The following is a 23,435-nucleotide window of genomic DNA, read 5'->3' on the forward strand; positions in this document are numbered from 1 at the left end:
AGGGCCTTGGGCCGGGGCAGTAGGGGCGCTCGCCCAAGGCCCATAATATTCAGTCTGCTCAGCATATATGTTTTTGGCCTAGAAATTTTCAATCAATGCATAATTTTCTCACTAAAAATTATATACATCAACCCATTTAATCAACATATAGACTACACATATCTTTTATTTCATTTAAAATGATTAGATGATTTTGTTCAAGCATATAATATGATAAATTTATTTGTAATATGGGAATCACCCGGTCAAAAATGGGTGTCTACAGCTGCCACTCTTTGCATATTCTTGTGTTAACAAGAATAGGGCAAAGACGAAAAAGACAACCAGTTTTTGTCTGGTATTCTCAAATGTGATTGGTCTTCCTGGAATTGGATCGTTGTCTTCTTCTTGGTTTAAAGATTTCGGCTTGAAAATTCTTTCAGAAAGTAGTTCATCGCTGTCATCGAGTTGAATAAAATCGAACTCTTCAGGTCTTTGGCTGGCAGATAGCCCTTCTCGACTTAAGCTATGCTGCAAATGATGTGCCTCGGAGCTGAGTGTAAACGAACTCGAGGGTCTTTTGGATGGCAGATAGCTCTTCTCGATTTAAGCTATGCTGCAAATATTGTGCCTTTGAGCTGAGTGTAATCGAACTCGAAGGTCTTGGTTGGTAGATAACCCTTATAGCCCTAAGTTATGGTGCAAATGATGTGCCTTGGAGCTGAACGTAGTCGAACTCGAAGGTCTTTGGTGACAGATAACCCTTCTAGCCTTGAGTTATGTTGTAAATGATATGCCCTCGAAGCTGAGTGTAATCGAACTCGGGGGTCTTTGGCAGTAGCCCTTCTCGACTTAAGCTGTGCTGCAAATGATGTGCCTTGGAGCTGAGCGTAGTCGAACTCGAAGGTCTTTTGGTGACAGATAACCCTTCTAGCCTTGAGTTATGCTGTAAATGATGTGCCCTCGAAGCTGAGTGTAATCGAACTCGGGGGTCTTTGGTAGATAGCCTTCTCGAGTTGGATATCCTTCGTCGTGAAGTTGAAATCCAATCTAAAGATGGATGATGCTTGTGTGCACGATTCCCTTCGTCGTGAAGTTGAAACCGCGAGTGGCCCCTTCGTCGTGAAGTTGAGCCTAAAATTGGATATCTTTCGTCGTGAAGTTGAAATCCAAGTAAGTAGCATTGTTCCGAGTCCAATATCCTCCGTCGTGAAATTGAAAGTTGTTTATTGACAACCAGCGGTCCCTTCGTCGTGAAGTTGAACTTGCGTTGTCTGGAGTCCAATATCCTTCGCTGTGAAGTTGAAATTGACTCTGAAATTGGGAAATTGTTTATTGACAACCAGCAGTCCCTTCGTCGTGAAGTTGAACTTGCGTTGTCTGGAGTCCAATATCCTTCGTTGTGAAGTTGAAATTGGCTCTGAAATTGAGAAGTTGTTTGTTGACAACCAGCGGTCCCTTCGTCGTGAAGTTGAACATGCGTTGTCTGGAGTCCAATATCCTTCGTTGTGAAGTTGAAATTGGCTCTGATATTGGGAAATTGTTTGTTGACAACCAGCGGTCCCTTCGTCGTGAAGTTGAACATACGTTGTCTGGAGTCCAATATCCTTCGTTGTGAAGTTGAAATTGGCTCTGATATTGGGAAATTGTTTGTTGACAACCAGCGGTCCCTTCGTCGTGAAGTTGAACATACGTTGTCTGAAGTCCAATATCCTTCGCTGTGAAGTTGAAATTGGCTTTGAAATTGAGAAGTTGTTTGTTGACAACCAGCGGTCCCTTCGTCGTGAAGTTGAACATGTGTTGTCTGGAGTCCAATATCCTTCGTTGTGAAGTTGAAATTGGCTCTGATATTGGGAAATTGTTTATTGACAACCAGCGGTCCCTTCGTCGTAAAGTTGAACTTGCGTTGTCTGGAGTCCAATATCCTTCGTTGTGAAGTTGAAATTGTCTCTGAAATTGAGAAGTTGTTTGTTGACAACTAGCGGTCCCTTCGTCGTGAAGTTGAACATGCGTTGTCTGGAGTCCAATTTTCTTCGCTGCGAAGTTGAAATAGACTCTGAATGAAATTGGAAAGTTGTTTGTTGACATACAACTTTTCTTGACTTAAGTTGTGCTGTAAATTTCCTTTAAATAAATGATGGCCCCTTTCGCCAAATTTTGTGAGCCGGATATCTTTCGTCGTGGAATTGAAATCAGGCTTGAAAGTGTTAACTGGAAACATACTGCTCATGGTTGAGTTTGTGTCGAACTGGATTTGTTTTGAACTGGTTCTCGAACCTATCTGAAATTGGTTCTAAGATGTCAAGTCGGTTGAGGTGTAGCTTCTTACTGCCGAGTTAATCAACCACCATCCTTCTTTGAAGGCGCTTGAGAATCGAGTATCCTTCATCCTGAAGTCAAAACTTGACTCTAAAAGCTGCAAAAACGTGTATGCTAAAATGATGAATGTGATGCACCTAAGTATGTTTAAGATGCATGCAATATGAATAAATTATGTGTTATCTTCTGGATGGAGTCTCGTGCTTTGTCTGTCAATCAGGTCCTTGGAATGGATCGTGTCCCATTTGCTTCCCGAGCTTTGGCTTTACAGACCTTTCATATCTGAGACTGTTCTGCTTGAAAATGTTTTTCTCCTTTTTCTTGTTTTAGGAGAGAGACATGATAAAAATGTTGTAAAATATTGTTCGCAATTGAATCAAATTGTAAATGTGAGTTCAAAAAATATCAAAGGAATCAAGAGCTCTTTTAATGCTTTTAGAGTTACAAATCTTTGACAAATGTTCAAATGGATGAGTTGGTTTTAGGTTAGCCTCCTTTCTAAGGTTTTGGTAACCCAAAATGTCATTTTTTTTAAATATCGAAATATGCTTTGGCATTTCATTTGGGTGCGGACATAATGACGCAACTAGAATGACCAATTACTAGACATTTTATTTTGGTCCTCTGAAATCTTTCATTTGTTCAAGCTTTGTAGGCTCCTCCAACAAAGGCAGTGCGAAAAATATCGGTCTAAAAATGAAATTCTTGAGTGCTCGTGTGTAGTCGACTATAACAGGTGTTCATTAACTCCCTTAGTCCAACATTATCGAAAATTTCTTGCTCAGATAAATTTGATTTAATTTTCCATTGTCTGGCTAGCTGAATCCATAAAGTCGGGCGTTTAACCAATTACTTTAGATGGACAGCTTAACATTATAATCACTTTTATCAGGTTTAAATGAAGGGTTCATCTCATCACAAAGTCTTCGGCCTGACAAAAGCAGTGGAGCAAACATCGAATTGCCAAGTGTCCGAGCAATGTCATGGTTTGAATACAATCTATTCATAAAGCCAGGGCTTTCGAGTTTCCTCTGTAACCAATTGCCTTAGTGGAATAGCTCAGTTTTACGGATTTAATTTCTTAAGATTGTCAAGAAGAATCTGTTATAGTCTAGGTGTTTGTTGAAAGTAAAAAATTTCATCTTTAGAGTTCAATTTTCAAGCAACTGACCTAAACTAGATTCACTTACTCGACTATTCCATCTGTAAAGATCATTATCATCACTGAACGTCTTAAATAAAAAGTATAATAATGTCATATGCAAAATGATGCCCCATGTTGTCCGCACCTAATGAAAGGAAAATGTTATATTGGTTAATTACAAGAGCAGGGTACGGTGTTTGAGTGTATATTCTGGGTAAAGTCAAATTCCTTTTTTTAAATCATGTTACTACGTCAAAGATATGTAACTTTGAACCATTTCAGAGTTTCTTAATTCAGATGATATTCAAAGAATTGCAAGTTTGCAAATGTGATTCATTGTTTAACATCTTTAAAGTAACATAAATTTATTTAAAAGTCCTTACAAAAACTTGAGAAAAAAATAAAAAAAAACAAATTCAAACAAAATGTCTCAAATGATGAAATGGTCTTCCTCACTTGGATGCCCCCAAGTTGTTGAAGTCGATCCGATTCTTGTTATGTATTTTATGTATGATTCTCTTGATTGTGGAGTAATTCTCGATAGTGCGCCCTGGGACTCCGCTATGATTTTCGCAATGAGTGTTCTCATCATACTACCTGGGGTACGGGGTTTCATGGATTTCTCTGGATATGGTGACACCACGTGTGCGTCAAACAACTGTTGGTAAAGCTCCTTATATGTCATAGGATCAAAATGTTCTCATTTTTTATGAGACATGTGAATGTAAAAAAAGGGAAAATAATGTGAATGTAAAGAAAAATAACAAAATGCACAATATGTCTGAATGCATGATGCATGAAATGTTCGAGGCATTGATCCAAAAAATGTACATGTTATTATAAATAATCCTTATTGGGGCAAAAGTGTTACGTCTTAAGAGACAAAAATATTTTGAAGGCATAGACCCCGAACAGCTTCTAATAAGTTGACTAGTCTTCTGCCTTCGTCTGTCACCGGTTGAATACCCTGTCAAACCGTTCCGGCTCCTTTGGCTAAAATGTGCAAATAACGAGCTGCTTGCCCCCAAAAGGTCTCGAAGGACTACATCGCCGACTTTCACTCTATGTCGAGCTTGTTCCAAACGAAAGTGCCATCGGAGCCCTCCACCCAAAGTTTATCGACTTGTTTCTAGAATTTATCAATAATGATCTCCAGCTTAACAAGGGTTTCGCCATCTTGATCTCGCAGTTTTCGAAAGGACTCTTCGGGTCAGTAACATTTTCCTCGTCTTGCCCCTGCACCTTTTGCCTCCGAGTATTCTTTGACCACGGCTGGGCTTCTGAGCTTTTTATCTCTTTGTATTATAATCCCTTTGTCCATTAATGCAGATTATTCATGCTTAACAAACATATTTTTGGTGGATCAACACCTCGTTTTAAATGATGCGAATGATGAAAACAAAATGAAATAGAACAAAAAATAAAAGGGGTTAGTGAGGTAAATCAAAATAAAAAAAAATAAAAAATCCTACCCCACATGATAATCTACCCGAACATGCTTAATATTCCTATACAGACATGATTTCTATCCCGCATGCTAATTTCAAACAAATCCTAGCCGTATATTTGTCTAGTTCGCATGCTTTGAACAGAAAATAAAGCAGGAAACAAAGCATCTTAGGGTTTGGAATGAGGTCTTGGGGTGAGCTCTAATTCCTTGCACTCTCCCGGTTTAGGTTCTAAAAAAGGTACTCGAGTTCTCCTTACTGGTGTCCCCTTAGGCTTGCCAGACCCTTAGTCCTAAGCCCATTACAAGCTTATGTGGACTAAGTTAAACTCGAGGGGAAACATTCCCTTATGCCCATACGGAGAATAAATTCACACGAAGACATAAGGTATATGAATCCCGAAGGTTACTTGCTAGGCCCATACGGAGAATAAATTCCCACGAAGGCGTCGCTTTCGCCCCCACTTAAAAGGGTTCAGAGCTCGGGTATAGAGCTAGAGATGACAATTTTGAAAAATCTGAAATCATTAAAAAACATCAGTACAACTATTTATTTGAAAAATAATCAAAGATAAATAATTGGAATTGAATAAATAAATTAAAATTTAAACTTACCATTTTCGCACAAAAAGACAACCGAAAAAATTAATTCTGGCCTGACTCACTTACCTTGTCCCCAGTGGAGTCGCCAAGCTGTCGTAACCGTCTTTCGGTTGGGCCCGGAATTGGGCTTCGACTTGAAAAATGTGGATTGGAGTTAGAGTCCGACCACTTTAAAACGAATTTAGGTGGGTCGGACACCATCTTACCTGATCTGCGTTGTACCAGAAACGTGTCAGGTTCGGGAGTCGTTTACAGTCAATGAAGGGTTAGCACCCTTGAACTACCATTTCGGTACCAATTAATTTGTCGATTGTCTTAATTGCGAAAATTAAAAAGTTTAAATTTAAATTTAAAAACCCGATTCAAATTAATTACCTTTGATTGATTGAAAATATCCCTAAAAAGTCAAAAATGTTAAATAAAGAATAATAAATAAATATTAAATAAATGAAAAGAAGGAAAAGAAAAAAAGTACTAAAATAAGGAAATAAAAACATTAAATAAATCAAAAGAAAAAAATGAAATAAAAAGTAATAAACTAAATGAAATAAATATAAAAAAGAACCCATAGATGAAGGACCATATGTTGAATTTACCAAAAGTTCAAAAGCATTGTATTTTTTTGTTTGATCTCACGCATGCAGGAGCCTTTTCTAAGGCATTTGCAATTTAATTTAAAACAAACTTTCCCTGTTAGTGCTAGCAACCAAGCAACCTTCAGTGGTAGCCATGGGAACCGAGAACTCTCCTCCATTAAGCAACAACAACCCAGCAATTCCCTCGGAAATCTGCAAGTACTTGATCGGCATCTCACAATGGAAACCCAAAATCGACTTGTAATCGAACCCCTCCAAGGGCAATCCAGACAATGACTTGCCCATTAATCTCTGTAACGACTCACGCCTAACTGCAACCGCTCTCTTGCAATCACCTAATTCCGATTCCAACGAATACGAAGGAATTGTTCCCGCCACAACAGATTTAATTATCTCCTCGTCTTCCTCCGTTAAATCTGTCAAAGGCTTTTCATCGAACAATTTCTGGACAGCTAATGTAGAGAGTTATAGATGAGTATTCGATTACGTCGATTCGATCATCATCAAGCCTTGCATAGTTAAATCCTAAAAGATAATCAACTTGTTCTAATTGATATTGCAGGGCCATGGAGAAGGAAATTAGTAAAGCCTAAATCTCAACTCCATAAGTGGTTCTCAGTATTGGAGAAATAGCAGTAATTTGAAGTGAACATTACCTTTCTTTTTTAATCAAATCAGAAATTGATAAACATAGATGCAATGATAACATCATATAATTATTGTAAGATAAGCACTCCAAATCATCCAAACAAACCCGTGAAGAAATTCAAACAAAAGATTATTGAAAAATAAAATAAGAAGTAGGCCAAATACAACAGATCTAAAGTTCACATCACTTATCTCAATAGCGATTCTTAGGCTCCTCGAGTTGCTGGTTTAACTGCACGATTTTAACAAGAAAGCTAGTAACAGAGAAAAGGATCCAGTACAGAATAAGGGCAGCGATGATGAGGAATGCGTGGCGTTGGCTTAGATAACGTCTTTGGTCAGTCCGCTAATTCGATTGCTGGTTCAAACCGGTGGCTCCTTGGTTTTCAGCAAGCAGTGATGGACATAATCCAGGTTCCAAGGATCCCAAAGTCGAGCCATCTATCAATCTTCTCTCCGTTGATGTTTTTGTTGTTGAAACTGGTGACGTTGAGACTCTAAAAAGCACTGATTGGAAGTGGAAAACGTGTAGCGTTGGTGGTGGAATCGGGTTGAAGAAAAATGTTGTTTAGTTTAATGTAAGATCAATGAAACCAAAATGCAGGTCGAATGGATCCCAGTATTGTTGTTGATGATCAGTTTGAACTCCCCCTTCTGTCATGGACATATCACCTTATAAGCACATCCTTTGCTTTGGCTTCCCCCCTTCCCAGATGTGAGTTGAGGAGATAATGGGTGGTTATGAATGTTGTAGGAGTAGTGGAGGCTGTTGAGTACTTGGAAATGGGCCCTGCAAAAAAATAAAAGAAATAATAATAATAATAATAATAATAATTAAATAAATAAATAAATAATACAATAAAAATAAAAATATAAAACCTGGTCAAAAATGGGTGTCTACAAGTGTTTTATTTTAAGATAAAAAACCTTGAGATTTGACTAAATAATCACTTGATTTTTTTAATATTTTGGTCTCTACTATTTCATTTTAGGGGGAAAAATATGTATTTTAGAGAATTGATAATTTGTTGACTAACGGTTTTTATCCATGGAGGGATCTTTTTTATTCCAAAATAAACTACTGAATTAAGAAATGCTTAAACTTGATATTTAATTTAAAAAATGCTTTTTCACAAGACAATATTTTTTTACACTAAAATCAATGATTTTGCATTAATCAATGCTAGAAGGCAATGTTTTTATAAGTATTAGTATACTTAAATATATTTTTGACATTGTATTAAATTATTTTTTGTTTAATTTAATAAAAAAATAATATAAATTTTATATTACATATTTTTTTTTGAATTAGAGGCTCATTTTTTATTTAGACTCGACCCAAAAAATAATCAAGACTGGCCTTAAGGGTTCACATATGGCTTTACCACCCAGTAGAATAGATATGAACCTAAATTTGTTGTTTAGCTGAGATTAGGTCATAACTCTATCGCATAATTTTTTTTTTGGGATAAGTAAACTCTATCGCATAATTGGTGGTTAGATGATATTTGATCTTTAAAATTATAGAATAATGATCCACCGGAGAGATGGTATATGACTTGTATGTATAAATTGTGGGTTTTTTTGGTATATCCAGTTGTAAAACAGTCTGGAACCGAGTTGAAAATGATGAGAAAAAGAAGACAATTATGGTACCAGAACATTTACGCGATACATGCACTGAATGAGAAAGAAAACTCGTTCTATTGCACTGAATATGAAGACAATTGTCTTTCCCTCGATGCAAGGCATTCAACATTGCTCGACAGTGCATTGATGTGCTCCATCCTTGTGATCTGAACACCACAAGGCATTGGACAACCCACAAACGTGTGGCCGGAAACACACATAATAAGAAACACTTTATCGTTGTTAACGTCACCAACAGAGTATAATTAAAAAAGTTTAAATAATCATAATTTTTAATTAAAATTTAAAACGATAATTCATTTAATTTTAAATATATATTTAAAAACGGATGAAAATACAATAATTTATGATGCATAAATGTCATATGATATCCATTTACAGCTACCAGCAAAAGCTGCCAATGTAGATATAGGGGACCCTACATTTATTCATAAAATAAAAGGAAATACGTTATTTCCCAAAACGCCATTACCTTTTACTCCAAATTCTGCCTAGAACCTGTATACGACATCAGGGATGAATTGGTCATTCAATAAGTCATCCACCTGCCGTTTTTTTCACATGCGGTAACTTCCCTATTTTAGCCCTACTGAGAATTTGTTGTCGGTGTTTTCTTGAACGGAATTTTCCACTAGCTTAAATGTCCAGCTCGTTACAGTCTGCCTAAAATTTGAAACCCTAATTTGTTTTCTTACAAAACCTAATTATTATTCTTATGCTTATCAATTATTGAATCCGAATTAGAAGTAGAATCAAAATCAGATTCATAACCAATGGAAATTGAAAGTTTTGTTAAATTCAATTGATCTCCATAGAAATTCAATTGTTTCGTGACAATAGATTGCTAAATCTCGACTGGCGGTTGTCAAATGGCGGATCAACAAGAAGAGGAGGACCTGAGAATGGCTCTACGGAAGAGCATGCAGAAATCCCCGCCAGAGCCTAAACGAAGCAAGCCCGGAGAAACTGCCATCTCACCGGCAACGACAACGCCGGAGGAGAGACGCCGGTTGCAGCGCGAGCTCATGGCAGCTGCAGCTGAGAAACGGATGATGACTGCTGCTAAAAGCTCTCCGTCTCCCAATTCTCCGTCGAAAAACGAAAGGAGCCGGGGTTTAGGAATCAAAGAGGCTGAAATGAAAGCCAAAGAAGTTAATTTAGGCAATAAATTGTCAGAGAGAGAAGAATATCATTTATTTTCAATGGTGTTTGGAAGTGGCGTTTCAAAGGATATACTTGCTCAGTGGAGCAATCAGGGTATAAGGTAAAGTGTCGTATTTTACTATTACTCCAGAATTTTATTTTTTATTTTCAAAAAAGCTTGCTGTTCGGAGATCAGGAGTTACTTAAAGAACTAAAATTGATGGCTCAGTTGAATTTTCCTTATTTATGATGGTTAAGGATATTGATCCCAGTATAAATGGGTGGCCTAAACTGCAATTTAAATTTGTTGCACTAGCATCAAGCTGCAATGGACTATCATGTGCTATAGACGGTTTTCTGCATATCAGAACGATGGAATTTTTGTACTTCATTTTGATCTCTTACACATAATGTAGTAGGGGGAAAGTTCATTCTTAGTTTTTGAGGCAAACAATTTTTTTTACTATGGAATAAAAAGAAATTTTAGGAATCTAATGTTTTCTTCATTGGTTTCTTTAGATAGCCCATAACGCTTTTTTAGTGAATTGCTGTTGTAATGAACACTTTCTAATATGCACATGCTTATTTCACAGCAAATTAATTCTGAAGGGATAGGATGATTAAGGTTAACTTCTAGGTTTTTTAATGAAAGACTCTGGTATAGTTGACTAATGATTAGAATTTGTTTCTGCATAGGATTAAGAACTGATGAATAATAGAAAACGACATTGGAGAGCTATTCTGGTATGGTAAACTATACCCATGAATAGTGTTGGGAACAATATCTAGCAGTTTCAAAGTTGAGTTTCGTGGTGTGCATATTTCAGTTAGCTTAAAATCATAAAGAGACTCTATTCAAGTTTAGGTCAGATAATGTCAGATACGTTAACTATTCAGCATGATTTTTAAGGTTATGTAGGCCTTTTATTCTTAAGGTGCTACATATTGAAAGAAGTTACATTGTACACAATGGCGGACGTATGTGTCTTTCAGGGTGGGCATGTGCCCACCTTGAAATCCAACTTTCTTTATGATAGTTGTTCATTTTACTGATGGTACCCACCCTGAAATTTTATTTGTGTCTACCCCATATTAAAAATTTCTATTATTAATACATTGTGCCCACCCTGAAAAAATATTTTTGGATCCGCCACTGATTGTACATGGTAATTTATTAAGTTACAGAATATCTTTATTAAATTGATGGTAAGATATCAAAATTGGCTAAACAACTCTTGAACAATAAGGTAAAGCCTAAAATATTTAGAAAACCGGAAATGAAAAGAATTTTTTTTTTACTATAATCATACAAGGATAAAAAATGTTTACTATAATCATTCAAGGATTCTCAATATGAACTGATAAAAGTTTATTCAAGGCTCTCCCTAAGCTTTTCATCATTTAGATGTTCCAAATTAAGGCTTGTGCAGTAGAGTCAGCCTTGAAACATGTTTCTAGCTGCTGTAGAAGCTGTTACATAAAGGTGCTATGCCATGCAACCCTTTATTGGAAAAACCTGACCATGTTGATAAAATTTTGGCTAAGTTACTGCATCTGTTGTTGAATCATGTCTAATTGGGATATGGTGCCTTGCCTTTTTATTGTGAAGAAACTGATGATTATGACTTCCTTGTGGAATGCACTAGCCAATCAACAATACAAGTATTCAAAGTAGAAGACATCACTTATTCTCATACCATTATAAAACTCAAGAGATTAAGTGTTTAAGATAATTTTCTTGAGAACCTTCTAGGGATAAAAGAACCCTTAAGTAAAGCTTTTTGTGTACATCTTCGAGATACCTTTTTGATAATTAACACGTGTTTTATAGATTTCATTGGTCATCATATTTTTCTTTGAACTTAAGAATGCACATCCATGTTTGTCAAGTCTGACTATGAGCACTATTCTTACTACTTCCCTTTTCAAACTAATCAAACAAATTTGTACCTCAATAACATTCTAACCCCTTCCAAATATCATGGCGCACTGAACAATGCAATTGCCTAACCATCTCTTCTTTCAAAGATGTTTCAGACAAATAAAGGTTAGTTTCCTTGAACAGATAACCATCACATTGGGAAAACCCATGATAAACTGCTTGTAGCAGCACTGATAATTTTGCATATATAGTGGTAAAGTTTTTGCCATATGGTTATTGGTTAGTTTCTCTTGAGCAACTAGGCCCATAACTTGGATACCATTGCAATTAGGGCCTACGCTAGTTGGTTCAGTGCTTCAGTTTCTTCTAGACATGTGCTTGATAACAAAGAATATTATTGCAAATACCATAGAGATGCTTGGTAGATTGAAGTTGGACTTTCATTCATTCATTGATTTCTTTGGAAATTGTAGAGGATATCTCATCCAAAAAGAATGATCTTTAGCTGTGAAATTTGTGATGACTATGTTGTGGTGCATAAATTCCCAACCAAATGCCTTTAAAACATTGCCAACCTGAAACCTATGATTTAGCATAGTCGGATCTGACCATTATTGAATAGAAGGTTTTTTTCCTTGCATCAACTTTAAAAATTTTATAATCACTAATGCACCCTAAAACAGAGTGGTTTTCTTATTAAGGAACCGCTAAAGTTGTTATGGAGCTTTCCATGCAAAGAACTCTTAACACTTCATCCTTTCTTGCTGGGTTAAAATGTCTATTTAAAAGAAACATGTAGAAGGCTGAAATATTATATGATTGGGCACACTGATAACAGCTCTAACGGTGTGGTTGTTTTAATGCCTAAGCTGAGGTTTTGTGCGTGTGTTTTATTCCAGACTTAAAGTTAAAAATGTTTAGTGGTATTATTCCACATTAGTTAAGTCTTGAAGTTGCTATGGCTTCATATTCAAGTTGAGCCTCTCCATTGTTTGTCACTTTTCTTTTAGGCCGGATGCTTGATGGGTGTCATTTGGTACTTGTTTGTTCACATGTTAAGCACTCTTTTTTAACTCTTAGTGTCGAGCTATTCAAGTTGAATCACCCATTGTCAATTGATTTTTAGTTGGATGCCTATAATAAATTCCCTTTTCCTTCTACCTTTAACGATCCTATAAATGAACCCCTGAAATTTTCATCAACCATGTTATCCACCTATCAAAAAGCTCAACCACACTGCAGTAGTTCCTGTCTTCAATGAACATAAATTCCGCACATGTTCATATGATGGTACTTTTATTGGTGACCTAACTAGTAAAAAACATGAAAAGGCTTAATAAATGTTAAATTAAAGGATCTTAAATATGATGCCATTTGTAAGTAAGTTTATCTAGAGTGATAAATCCAGCGTGTGCATCTTCCCATTATCTGGAATGTTAGCAGGCTATTTTTCATTTGTGATTCTTTGTGCTTAAAAATGCCTCATCTTGATGTATTATGATTACATGTTGTGAACCTGGCCTGGAAATTACTGGTCTAGCTGACTTTTTTTATTCTTCAGTGAACATAATTTATCTTTTATATCCATGTGGAGTTACTTCTTTTGCTTATTGTCTAATAACACATGCCTAAATATTATGTAGATTTAGCCCTGATCCAGAAACATCTATGGGCCTAGTACAACATAAAGGTGGGCCCTGTGGCGTCCTAGCAACTATACAAGTAATTCCTTTATTTCTCACTGTATACAAGTTTCATCTACCATGCTGCTTCTGAATTGTCAGTTGGTGTGCCATCTGAAGTTCTTAAGATTAGACAGTTATTCGATTTATTTTGTTTCTAAACCAGAAGTTATGTAATTATCATTTTATCTTCTGAGTGGGTTAATATTTATTTCTTTGGACAGCTAGTTTCATGTTTTTTTGTCATTGAATAGAACGAATGTATTACTGAATGGTTATTCAAATATAAGGAACATTCGATCCATTTAAAATATACCCATTAAATCTACTTAAACTTGTTACTTTTACCATTGATGTACTTTACTTATTTTTATGCAATCCTTTTGGTAAGTTAACTGTTAAGAAATCTTAGATTGATGCAAGTTGAGTTGATGACCTAATGCAAAGCTATTAGGTTGGACCTTGGGTCACCTTCTTAAATAACCTAGTTTGATTTCTGTTCTGCTGTTTATCACTTGATAAATAGTTAATACCGCTGCTGCTGACAGAATTTTGTCTCTGTACAGGCATTTGTTCTTAAACATCTTCTTTTCTTTCCGGATGAACTGGGTAAAGTTGCAGCAAACATGCCACATAATTTGAGTTCCAGGAGATCATCCAAAAGTCAGTATGTTGCGTCAAATAATTTTTCTGCTTTTACTGAAGATGCAAAAACAAGGTGATTAAATTTTGCAGGGCAAATTGTATGCTGTATTCTAAGCTGCATAAGGACACATCTTTTTAGCTTATTTGTCTTTAAAAGTTTTCTAGCTTATATTTCATGAAATGAAAGGATTAAACAGTTGAGCGCTTTTAATTGCATCTTTTTCCAACTGGGTAAATCCTTTTCCTGCCTATTCCTGCCTTTTTATTTACTTTATTAGTCATCTAATTATCTTCCACATGTCTCAATGTTCCTTCTATTGAATGCTTTCAAGAATGATAGAATCTCTATTGCCAAAACTGTCGGAAAAAGGTATAATGCTGATCCCAATAGATGAAGTCAAATCACATGTGTGATTTCTCATTTGTAGGTGTTTTTCCTGAGATGTATTGCTGTTTGTGTGGACTGCTAGTTGTATATGTTTTGAATTATTTCAGCTACATTTTTTTCCTGCTAGGAATATATTGTCTGATCTCAATAGGTGAAGTCAAATCGCATGTGTGATTTCTCATTTGTAGGTGTCTTTCCTGAGACGTATTGCGGTTTGTGTGGACTGCTAGTTTTATATGTTTAGCATTATTTCTGCAATTACCAGTTTGGAAGGATTTTTTTATTCATGTTTTGGAGCTGTTTCATAATTCATATTTTCTTCTTCCCTATTATCTATTTCAGCCAAAATTTTTGTTTCTGTGCACAGAGCCCTGGTTAAAAGTATGAATGAGATATTGTTTTTATGTGGAAATAACAAAAGGGCTGTAATTGCAAATTTAAACGTTGTTTCTGACAACATTGAAGGATCCGAAGGCAGCCCAAAGGATGTGGTTAGTGGAATTGGGTTGACCTGAATATGTTAATAATTTGCCACTATGCCCTTTTTTGTGTTATTACTGGCTGATAATTGTTTTTGTTTTTCAGATCATTGCACAAGCACTTGAAGGTCTTTCAATTGAATCAGCTTCTGATTTGCAGAAAGTGCTAAGAGTAGACACGTTCACATCCCCTACAAGTGCCTTTAAGAGGCTTGAAGGAATGATTACCATTTTTCAAAGTCGCATGGGAGCGCTGCTATTCCTTATCTCGGCATTACTTTCTCGAGGGCTGGTGAGTTTCTTGGCTTGAAAAGTCCATTTTATTTTCATCTTCATCAATATTCTGGTAGTTCAGAAAGAAAATTCGAGACGAAGGATGTACATGTTTGTCCAGAGCTAAAATTTTGTTTGCATGAGAATGTGACTTATCTGTGCTTCCTTTTTATACTTTAGGACCGTGTTCAAGCAGACAGGGACGATCCCAGCTTACCCCTAGTAACTGCACCATTTGGCCATGCTTCTCAGGTAGTAAATTTTGCATATATTCATTGAATGGATGGGGCTTCAATATCTCCAAATTGGTAGTGCTGTCTTTGATGCATTCTTTCATCGTAATACGAAATTATTTCAGGAAATTGTGAACTTATTGCTCTGTGGGCAAGCTGTTCCAAATGTATTTGACGGGAGGATGGATTTAGGTGGTGGCATGTTTCTGAAGGGTATACCTACAAGTGTGGAGGTTGGATTCCTCACTCTTCTAGAATCCCTTAATTTCTGTAAGGTTGGTCAAAATCTGAAGTGCCCGAAATGGCCAATATGGGTTGTTGGAAGTGAGTCCCATTATACGGTCCTATTTGCTCTGGATACAGCTGTTCAAGATGAGAATGAACTGGAAGAAAGGGAATCACAGATCCGGAAAGCCTTTGATGCCCAAGATCAGAGTGGAGGTGGTGGCTTTATCAGCGTCGAAGGTTTCCATCAAGTACTCAGGGAGACTAGTATCCAACTTCCATCTGACAAACTTGATAGCCTTTGCAGCTCAGGCTTCATCGTATGGAGTGAGTTCTGGCAGGTTATTTTGGATTTGGACAAAAACATGGGAGGCCTTAAGGATTCGACTGGACAGATGGGTAGAAAGATATTTGACCTTTACCATTTCAATGGTATTGCAAAATCAGATTTGAATGGCAGCCAAGCCGGAGGTGAGTCTCCGGTACAAAGACCCAGGCTTACAAAATTGAGGGTCTCAGTACCCCCAAGGTGGACCCCGGAGGAATTCATGGCAGGTTTAGCAGTTCCTTCTGGTACTGCAGGTGGTGGATCGAGTGGGAAAGACGCTGAAGTGGCTAAACCTGAACAACCTCCTCAGCATGCACCATTAGCAGACTGCATTAGAACACGCTGGCCTCGTGCTGTTTGTAACTGGATTGGGGACCCTCCTAGTATAGTCTGAATGTATGTTAGATCAATCACCTCTGGTATCCTTACCTTAGTGTTCCTGGTGTCAAATGAGATGGAAAATGCCGCGAGAAAGTGGTAAACCTGGTTGATTGCAAACGAGGAGGCAGGCAGAGTTATTTTCCTGGTTTATTTCATTTCAGGTTCTGTTGTGCATTTGTTGTAATGATTGACATTCGAGTTCAATTTTCATATGTTACATACCAAGGCAAAAAAAATGGATTTAACGTCAATCAAATGGGCATGCGTTCATGTTTGCGTTTGTTTTAGCGAGCAAATGTTAAAAATTTTCACTGCAATTTTGTACCGTGGGGCTCTTCAGTTTGGTTCACTTGATAAAAACTCATTCGAATATTGTACTAAACACGTACACATCATGGTCGATGGATTTAGTGGTAAAAACAACTTTTGTTCTGATGGAAGTTTTGATCGACACACGTGAATTTTGTAGTTATATTTTTCTACAATTAAATAAAAAATAATCAGTAAAATGTATGGTGAAACGATGTCTAATGCAAAGCGATTACAAAAGTAGCCGATATTCATGAAAAAACATCTATATGAGTAGTCAAGTCCAAGTGGTCTACGTTTGAAACTTGAGCAGACAATGAAAAAGAGTTCTCTCGTTGCCCCCTTTTGTCTGAAATAGATGATCAACAAAATTACCAATGATCTAAAAATGTGCAAATATTCCATCAATATGTAGGCAATAATCTTTTAAAGGGTCAATGAGACTACAGAATCAACAGACCAGAGTAAGAAATTTGACAAAAGACGGTTCATTCCCTGAAAGTGTGCTAGATACTTCCTTCTAATCAAGCAGTCCTTAGAGGTGGAGAAACCAGTATGACTCCATCACCCCTTACAAACAGAAATGGAACCGTGCGCTTTGTGGTCTGAAATGAGGAGAAAATAGGGTCATCGACTAAAAACGTGAAAGAAAAACCCTAATCTACAACAAAGACCCTGCCTCCCTTCTTTTAATCAGTCACTTAAAACAAAAACCCTAAATTCATGTTCACTTGAAATCTCCAGATTAATAGGAGAAATCCATGTTTGCTTCCACCCTGAAGTCGGATTCTTGCATTTCACCCAATATAAAATAAGTTCATCCCGTCAATCACTAAACAAAAAGTTAAGGTGGTACACTGGTACTAGCAAGGAATCAGAGAGAAAACTATTTATAACAAGCCAGTATGATTGTGGATGAGGAAGCATCTTTCTTCTAAGTTCTAATGCCTAATATAACTTATTAAAGCTCACCTTCTACATCTAGTTCATACATTAGTTTTCAAAACAAGCATTACACATATTGAAAGGGAACAGTGATGTGGTAACTTACCCGAACAATCTCCTCATAGGTTTCATCATCTATTTCAACTGTAGTAACAACCTCTTCAACATCCCCTAGAATCATATTCAAATGCTGATCATAAGCCTGCAAGACACATTAGAGAAGAACTAAGCATCAGAATGAAGAGCTACAAGCTCTTAACGTTATGGCCAATTATAACGGCAAGTAATAAGAACATAATTACTAATTCGTATTACTGAGTAAGAAAATACTCTCCCTGTAGAATCAAAGTGATCTGTATTCATATCATCACCTACAGTTCAGATGGTAAATAGCTATAAAAAGATATTTCCCTTGATGTCTTGCCAAAAATTAAAGAGAACTCTAAAATAATATTATAACAAATGAATAGCCATTGGCTGTTATGAACCAAAGTACGATGTTAACAAAACAACAAAATCATGTTGCAGTTGTTCTGACTAAACCAAACTTTCACGAAATTTGCAGACAAAAAATAAATACTCACGTCAATCTTTTCACAGAAAACATATGAAAATAATATGAGAGAAGCTAATTTATTTTTATGTTTAAAAAGGAAAATTAAAAGAGAGAAAAGGTAGGAAAACATAAACTTAAAGAGTTACTTAGGGGAAAGAGGAAAAAAAGAAACGAAAATGTAGTCGGAGGTCAGCATCAGACACATAACATCTCAATTCACACTGTTCCGGTAGCAAACAACTTCAGCAGCTGCTTAAAATGTTACCAAATCAATGTGAACAACAGATATCAGGCAGCAATTAAAACAAATAGATAAATAGACTTGCATGGAAGGAAGGCATAACGATCAGAAATGCTAGAATGAGAGAACTTAGATTATTGGTATAGAGTATCAATATCATAAATAAGATTAAACATTTAGAAACCATCCAATAAACAGACTAACAGTGTCATCTCAATCTCTCCATGAACAGGAAACAAAAGATTTAGAAAATTTATTAATCACCCAAAAATTTACACCATTGAAGCATAACAATTGAACAAGTCAAGTAATTTGAGGGGGGAAGATACCCAAGATTTTGATTGATCCTGGTTAGGCATATTCAAGTCGGAATATTCTCAATGGCTACCTAATACTACCTGAATTAACATACCCTAAATTACAAAGGGAGAGGAGAAGAATACCCAATTTAAGGAACCCTAAAATGGAATTAGAATATTTAACGTTGAAACTTAAGACTGGTAGAAAGGGGAGGCATAGAATTAACGTACATGGAGCTTGCCACGGAGTTCACGTTCAGAGCGGAGCTTGACGTAAATACGTTCGTCGAGGCTGAGCCTTATCAAATCCAAAGGCTCCTTCACCGCGCTCTCTTCTTCGCTTGCCATTCTCTCTCAGCTTTGCTCTTTCCTTACTCAGTACCAGTTTAGGGATAGCACTTTTAGGTTGCGAGCGAAATAAAATATAGTGAAGTCTTCAATTTATGATATTATAGGATAAATTACCTGTATGGTCACCTATATTTTAATTTTTTTCTATTCTAATCACTCAAAAATTTCAAGATAAAAACGAGTTAAGATTATAATATGATAATGATCTGTGTCTAATTTGGGATTATAATATGTACCTTAGTGATGGTGATATTATGAAACTCTATCGTGGCTGTACTATATTACGTGATTTTAAGGTAATATCTATTTATGTGATTTTAAAGACGTTGGAGAAACAATTAAATTAATGAAATTGAGTTAAGATAAGCATTAAGAAATATTAAGATTTTTATAAAAAAAATAATTGTATTATCCTCCGTTTAAAAATTTTAGTTACAATCATTAAATTCAATTAACCTAAGGATTTAAAAAATGTTAAACTTTAAAATTTTATATTGTAATATATATATATATATATATATATATATATATATATACAATTAGTTTTGTTTATTCAATTACATGACACGTATTTTTATAGGTAAAGTATAAAAATAGTCCCTGAACTTTTAGGATACTTGCATTTTGGTCATCTAACTTTTGAAACTTGTAATACAATCATCGAACTGTTAGTTCGTTTTCAGTAAGGTCTCTCGTTAGTTTTAGCTGACGTGACACTTAATTCTTGTTAACCCTCCCTCTTCTTCTTCTTCTCTCACCCCACTTCCAGTTAACGGTGGCTCACACTACCATTACCATCGTCACCGGCGTCGCCTCCTGACCACACCCCGACCCTTGATTCATACTCATCGTCCATCGTTCGTCCCAAATCGCAAAAAATCGTTCAAACACCCATTCTCGATCTTCGTTGTCAATCATTGGTACCAGTAGGAGCGTCGCTCCATTCCGACCAAAACCCGCTAGCCACTTGATTGGACTCACCTACATTCGTCGTGGAGAGGGCCTTGAATCTCGTCGAAAAACTCCAATACCTCTTTTATGTTTTTTTGGTCGATTGGGTCGTTCGTTCACCACACCACCACCACCGTTGTTGTCCTCACACCATTTTGACCAAAACCCAGTAAGTGGTGCATCATCCTCCTCGTCCTTCCTTTGTCCGTCGTTGTTTAAGAAGAAGGGGGTTAACGGGAGTTAAGTGTCACGCTAGGTAAAACTAACGGGAGGTAATGACAGTGACCTTACAGAAAACGAACTACAGTTTTGGTAATTGCATTGGAAGTTTTAAAAGTTAGGTGACCAAAATATAAGCACCCTAAAAGTTTGGGGACTATTTGTATATTTTACCCTTTTTAATATTCAGCCATACATGATTATGCATATGATTGATAGAGCCAAATTAAATAAAAATTATTAAATTATTAAAATTATGAATATTGATTTATTATTCAAATTTTATATTTAAAAAAATTGAATTGAAACGTGTCAACTGAGCCTTTATTCCTCATTGTAACTTTCTTATCCATATGAATGCGTTCCCTCTTAGCATTTTTGTTTTTTCAAGCCAATGCCCTTTGTTTCTGGCTCAATATGGGGCCTCCATTTAGTGCTTTCATTCGGCTCTTATGGGGTCACCTACATTCTCTTTGTTTTTACTATTAGAATTTGTCGAAAATATTTATTTATTTTATAAAATGTTACTATATACAGAAGCGCATACTTTGATGGTATAATTATTCTCAAAAGCGAATGTAAATGGCAGCTGTAATTGCTTATAATACATAAGCAATTAATTTAAGTCGCTGGGCACATGGTTTTGTGATTGCTGATTGCTGATTGCTTTCATTTTATTTTACTTTTTATTTCTTTAGAAAGGAAAATCACCCTAAATGAAACTTTATTTTATGCTTATAGATATAAATAAAAATGATTAATATTGAGAACAAAGAGTATCATTTTTTAATTTGAATTTTTAGTTAGAAGACAACAGAACCAATGGGATAAGTGTAAGATGTCATAATTGTTTGAAAAGTTTACTATTTATTGTAGAATTTTATTTTATAAGTTAAGTTAATCTAGATAAATAAAATAATAAAAATATATATTTAATTGATTACTTTTACTAATGTGATATAATAGACTTTAAATTATATATTTTTATATCGATTTTAATATGGCATCTCTCTATATAAGTCAGCTAGCAACCCTCATTAAATGTCTCCACTTATATGCTCTATTTTTAACTCTATATAAGGCTCAACAAAAAATATATATACTAAAACAATGTTTATATATATAGTATGTATACAAGATTTTATGTTAAGAGTATGAACTTATAAAATTTAGGAGATGTGAAATTATAAGAATTTTAAGGGGTGGAAATAGATTATCAATAAAAAAATATAAAGAAAATACTTACAATACATAAGAATTTAAAATTTTAAAGAGTGTAATTGTCTCTACACACCCTTTAAATTTATCCCTAGACTCATATATCTATATATATTACATCAATATTATAAAAGGTTAATCATGAAATGGAAAAATGCATCAGGAAAATTCTGTTTTTTTATATATATATTAAAGATTATGGTGCACATTGTATTCTTTTATAAAATGCATGAGGAAACCATCTCCCATATCTTTCGCTCTTGTATGATGGCACAAACACAAACAGTATGGATGGTTGTAATCAAAACCGAAGCTTTGGATGAATTTTCAATATTGCCGATAGTTGATTGGATTCAAATTAACATCACCCAGACAGATTATTTTGCAAAGAATAATGATGATTGTGATCTGCTATTTGGGTCACTAATTTGGAGTCTCTAGATCCGACCTAATATTTTTTATCCGAAATTTATAGAGATAGAAAATATTTTACAACATAGGAAACTCTCGCAAACTGAAGCACTTCATGCGATAACATTGCAGGCAACGAGCCAAATTCCTCGATGGTCGATGGATTAAAAGCTTCACGAAAGCAATTGGTGTTTGTTCGTATTAGATGCTGAATTGTAGGGAGTCTTCGTAGGATTGGAAATAACATGGGATATGGAACTTCGATCAATTGTCGTAGAAACTGATAGCAAGGATGCTTTGAACCTATTGACGAAACGTACAATGATGGATAATGTCTCGCCTATGGTTCCACGAATTATTGCACTAATCTACATGCCATGGAACTTAAAATTTGTTTATGCACCTCGCCAGGTAATAAAGTAATGGACAGTTTAGCTGAACTTGCATGATCATTCTTGTCTGGTCTCCGAATTTTTGAAGAACCACTAGATGACACTAAATTGCAGCTCAAAGAAGACTACATTATCAACTCCTAAGTAGCATTACTATTATCTCCTCTATCTTTGTGTATCCAATAAAGAAATTGATTTATATAATTTTCAAATATTTTAAATGAATAACCAATTGACTGAAAATATTAATTTTGACGTAACCACGTGTTGTGAGTTTTATTCTACTTACCATTTGTCTGATGTTACGTAATTTGTTAATGTGCCTATATGTTTGTGAATGTTAATTTTGTTAGTCTGTTTTGATAAATCGTCTTATGTGTGTCCATAGTTTATTTATTTATTTTGTTTATTGCATCTTTCAGATCACATAAACTTTCTAGTTTATCTTTTTCTTTTCAGATAATTTACGTGGTAAGGGATTGATATGATATTCGGATGATTTAGATTTTAGTTTTATAAATATAATAATAAATTTGATTCTTTATGTCTGTTTATAATCATGGTATAAGATGTCAAACTGATTTTGTAAAATAAATTTATCTTTCATTTGTAGTTTATTTTGTACCATTTCGATAATTACTATGGCTTAATGTTTGAATTGGATGTAAGAATTATAATCTAATTTTGAAATTTTAATTTAATATTTTATGTATTATGCAATTGATATTAAATTGTTTGAGTTAAAGAAGTTAATTAAGAAAATCTTTAAAACTTATAGATTTGGATGGGTAGGCATGGGAGTCACATCCCACACTAATTGTATGGTACAGTCACCTCTCCTAAGACAGAATTAGTGAAACACTCCAATCGATTCAACCAAGTTAAATGGTCCCAGAAATTCACAACAAATTAATTCTATTATAATTATTATTTTTAAAAACCTTGCAAATCACGGATCAATTGATAGAGCTTAAAATCGATTTATAGCCATGAAAATATGAAATTTAAAAAAAAAATTACGGTAGGTTTCAACCTAACAGAAAATGGCCACCGATTCTCTTCATAAATGGCTTGGCCCCTAATAACATGACCTACAACATGTTTTTATTTCAACAATGGATCCCATTACAACATGCTAATGTCTCATTTTTTTTTAAAATATACTAAGTTTATTTATATATAAATTACTATTATTGAGTAACATAATTTGAGTTCACGATTAAATATTACGTCAAAGATTAAAAGAATCGTCATTGAATGTGGAATTTTCATAAAATAATAATTTTAAAAAAATATATAATGTGCTAATATTTGATTGATTGAAGGATTTTTTTATTCAAATAATAATATATCCAAAGTAATTAACAAACTATAATATAGGTACATGATTCAACTAGAAAACAGTTTAGGTATTTAAAAAAATATATAGTTTGGGGCGTACCGATCAGTTAATCCATTTAAAAATAAATATAGTTTAGTATCTATAATATATTAAACA

The 23,435-nt window shown here is 35.1% G+C and overlaps 3 protein-coding genes across 3 annotated transcripts; 1 reads left to right on the top strand and 2 right to left on the bottom strand.

Moving 5' to 3' along the window:
* Positions 1 to 6,166: 6,166 nt before the first annotated feature.
* LOC120180442 (3-hydroxy-3-methylglutaryl-coenzyme A reductase 2-like) lies at positions 6,167 to 6,656 on the bottom strand. Its single transcript, XM_039185762.1, has 2 exons — positions 6,576 to 6,656; positions 6,167 to 6,532 (listed from the first exon to the last, which is right to left on the bottom strand). Exons 1-2 carry the CDS (start codon positions 6,654 to 6,656, stop codon positions 6,167 to 6,169), a joined length of 447 nt encoding a protein of 148 aa, XP_039041693.1.
* A 2,254-nt stretch (positions 6,657 to 8,910) lies between these two features.
* Positions 8,911 to 16,301, top strand: LOC120180458 (ubiquitin carboxyl-terminal hydrolase MINDY-3-like). The gene is made up of 7 exons (XM_039185776.1): positions 8,911 to 9,650; positions 13,055 to 13,133; positions 13,660 to 13,811; positions 14,494 to 14,617; positions 14,712 to 14,897; positions 15,059 to 15,130; positions 15,237 to 16,301. The coding sequence occupies exons 1-7, from the start codon at positions 9,256 to 9,258 to the stop codon at positions 16,056 to 16,058; spliced, it is 1,830 nt and encodes a 609-aa protein (XP_039041707.1). The 5' UTR covers positions 8,911 to 9,255; the 3' UTR covers positions 16,059 to 16,301.
* Positions 16,302 to 16,721: 420 nt separating this feature from the next.
* On the bottom strand, positions 16,722 to 18,794 carry LOC120180438 (sm-like protein LSM3B). Its single transcript, XM_039185760.1, has 3 exons — positions 18,627 to 18,794; positions 17,406 to 17,501; positions 16,722 to 16,959 (listed from the first exon to the last, which is right to left on the bottom strand). Exons 1-3 carry the CDS (start codon positions 18,741 to 18,743, stop codon positions 16,879 to 16,881), a joined length of 294 nt encoding a protein of 97 aa, XP_039041691.1. The 5' UTR covers positions 18,744 to 18,794; the 3' UTR covers positions 16,722 to 16,878.
* Positions 18,795 to 23,435: the final 4,641 nt, after the last annotated feature.

The sequence above is a fragment of the Hibiscus syriacus genome, unplaced genomic scaffold, assembly GCF_006381635.1.
Source record: "Hibiscus syriacus cultivar Baekdansim isolate YM2019G1 unplaced genomic scaffold, ASM638163v2 tig00112496_pilon, whole genome shotgun sequence".
In the NCBI taxonomy this organism is placed as follows: domain Eukaryota; kingdom Viridiplantae; phylum Streptophyta; class Magnoliopsida; order Malvales; family Malvaceae; genus Hibiscus; species Hibiscus syriacus.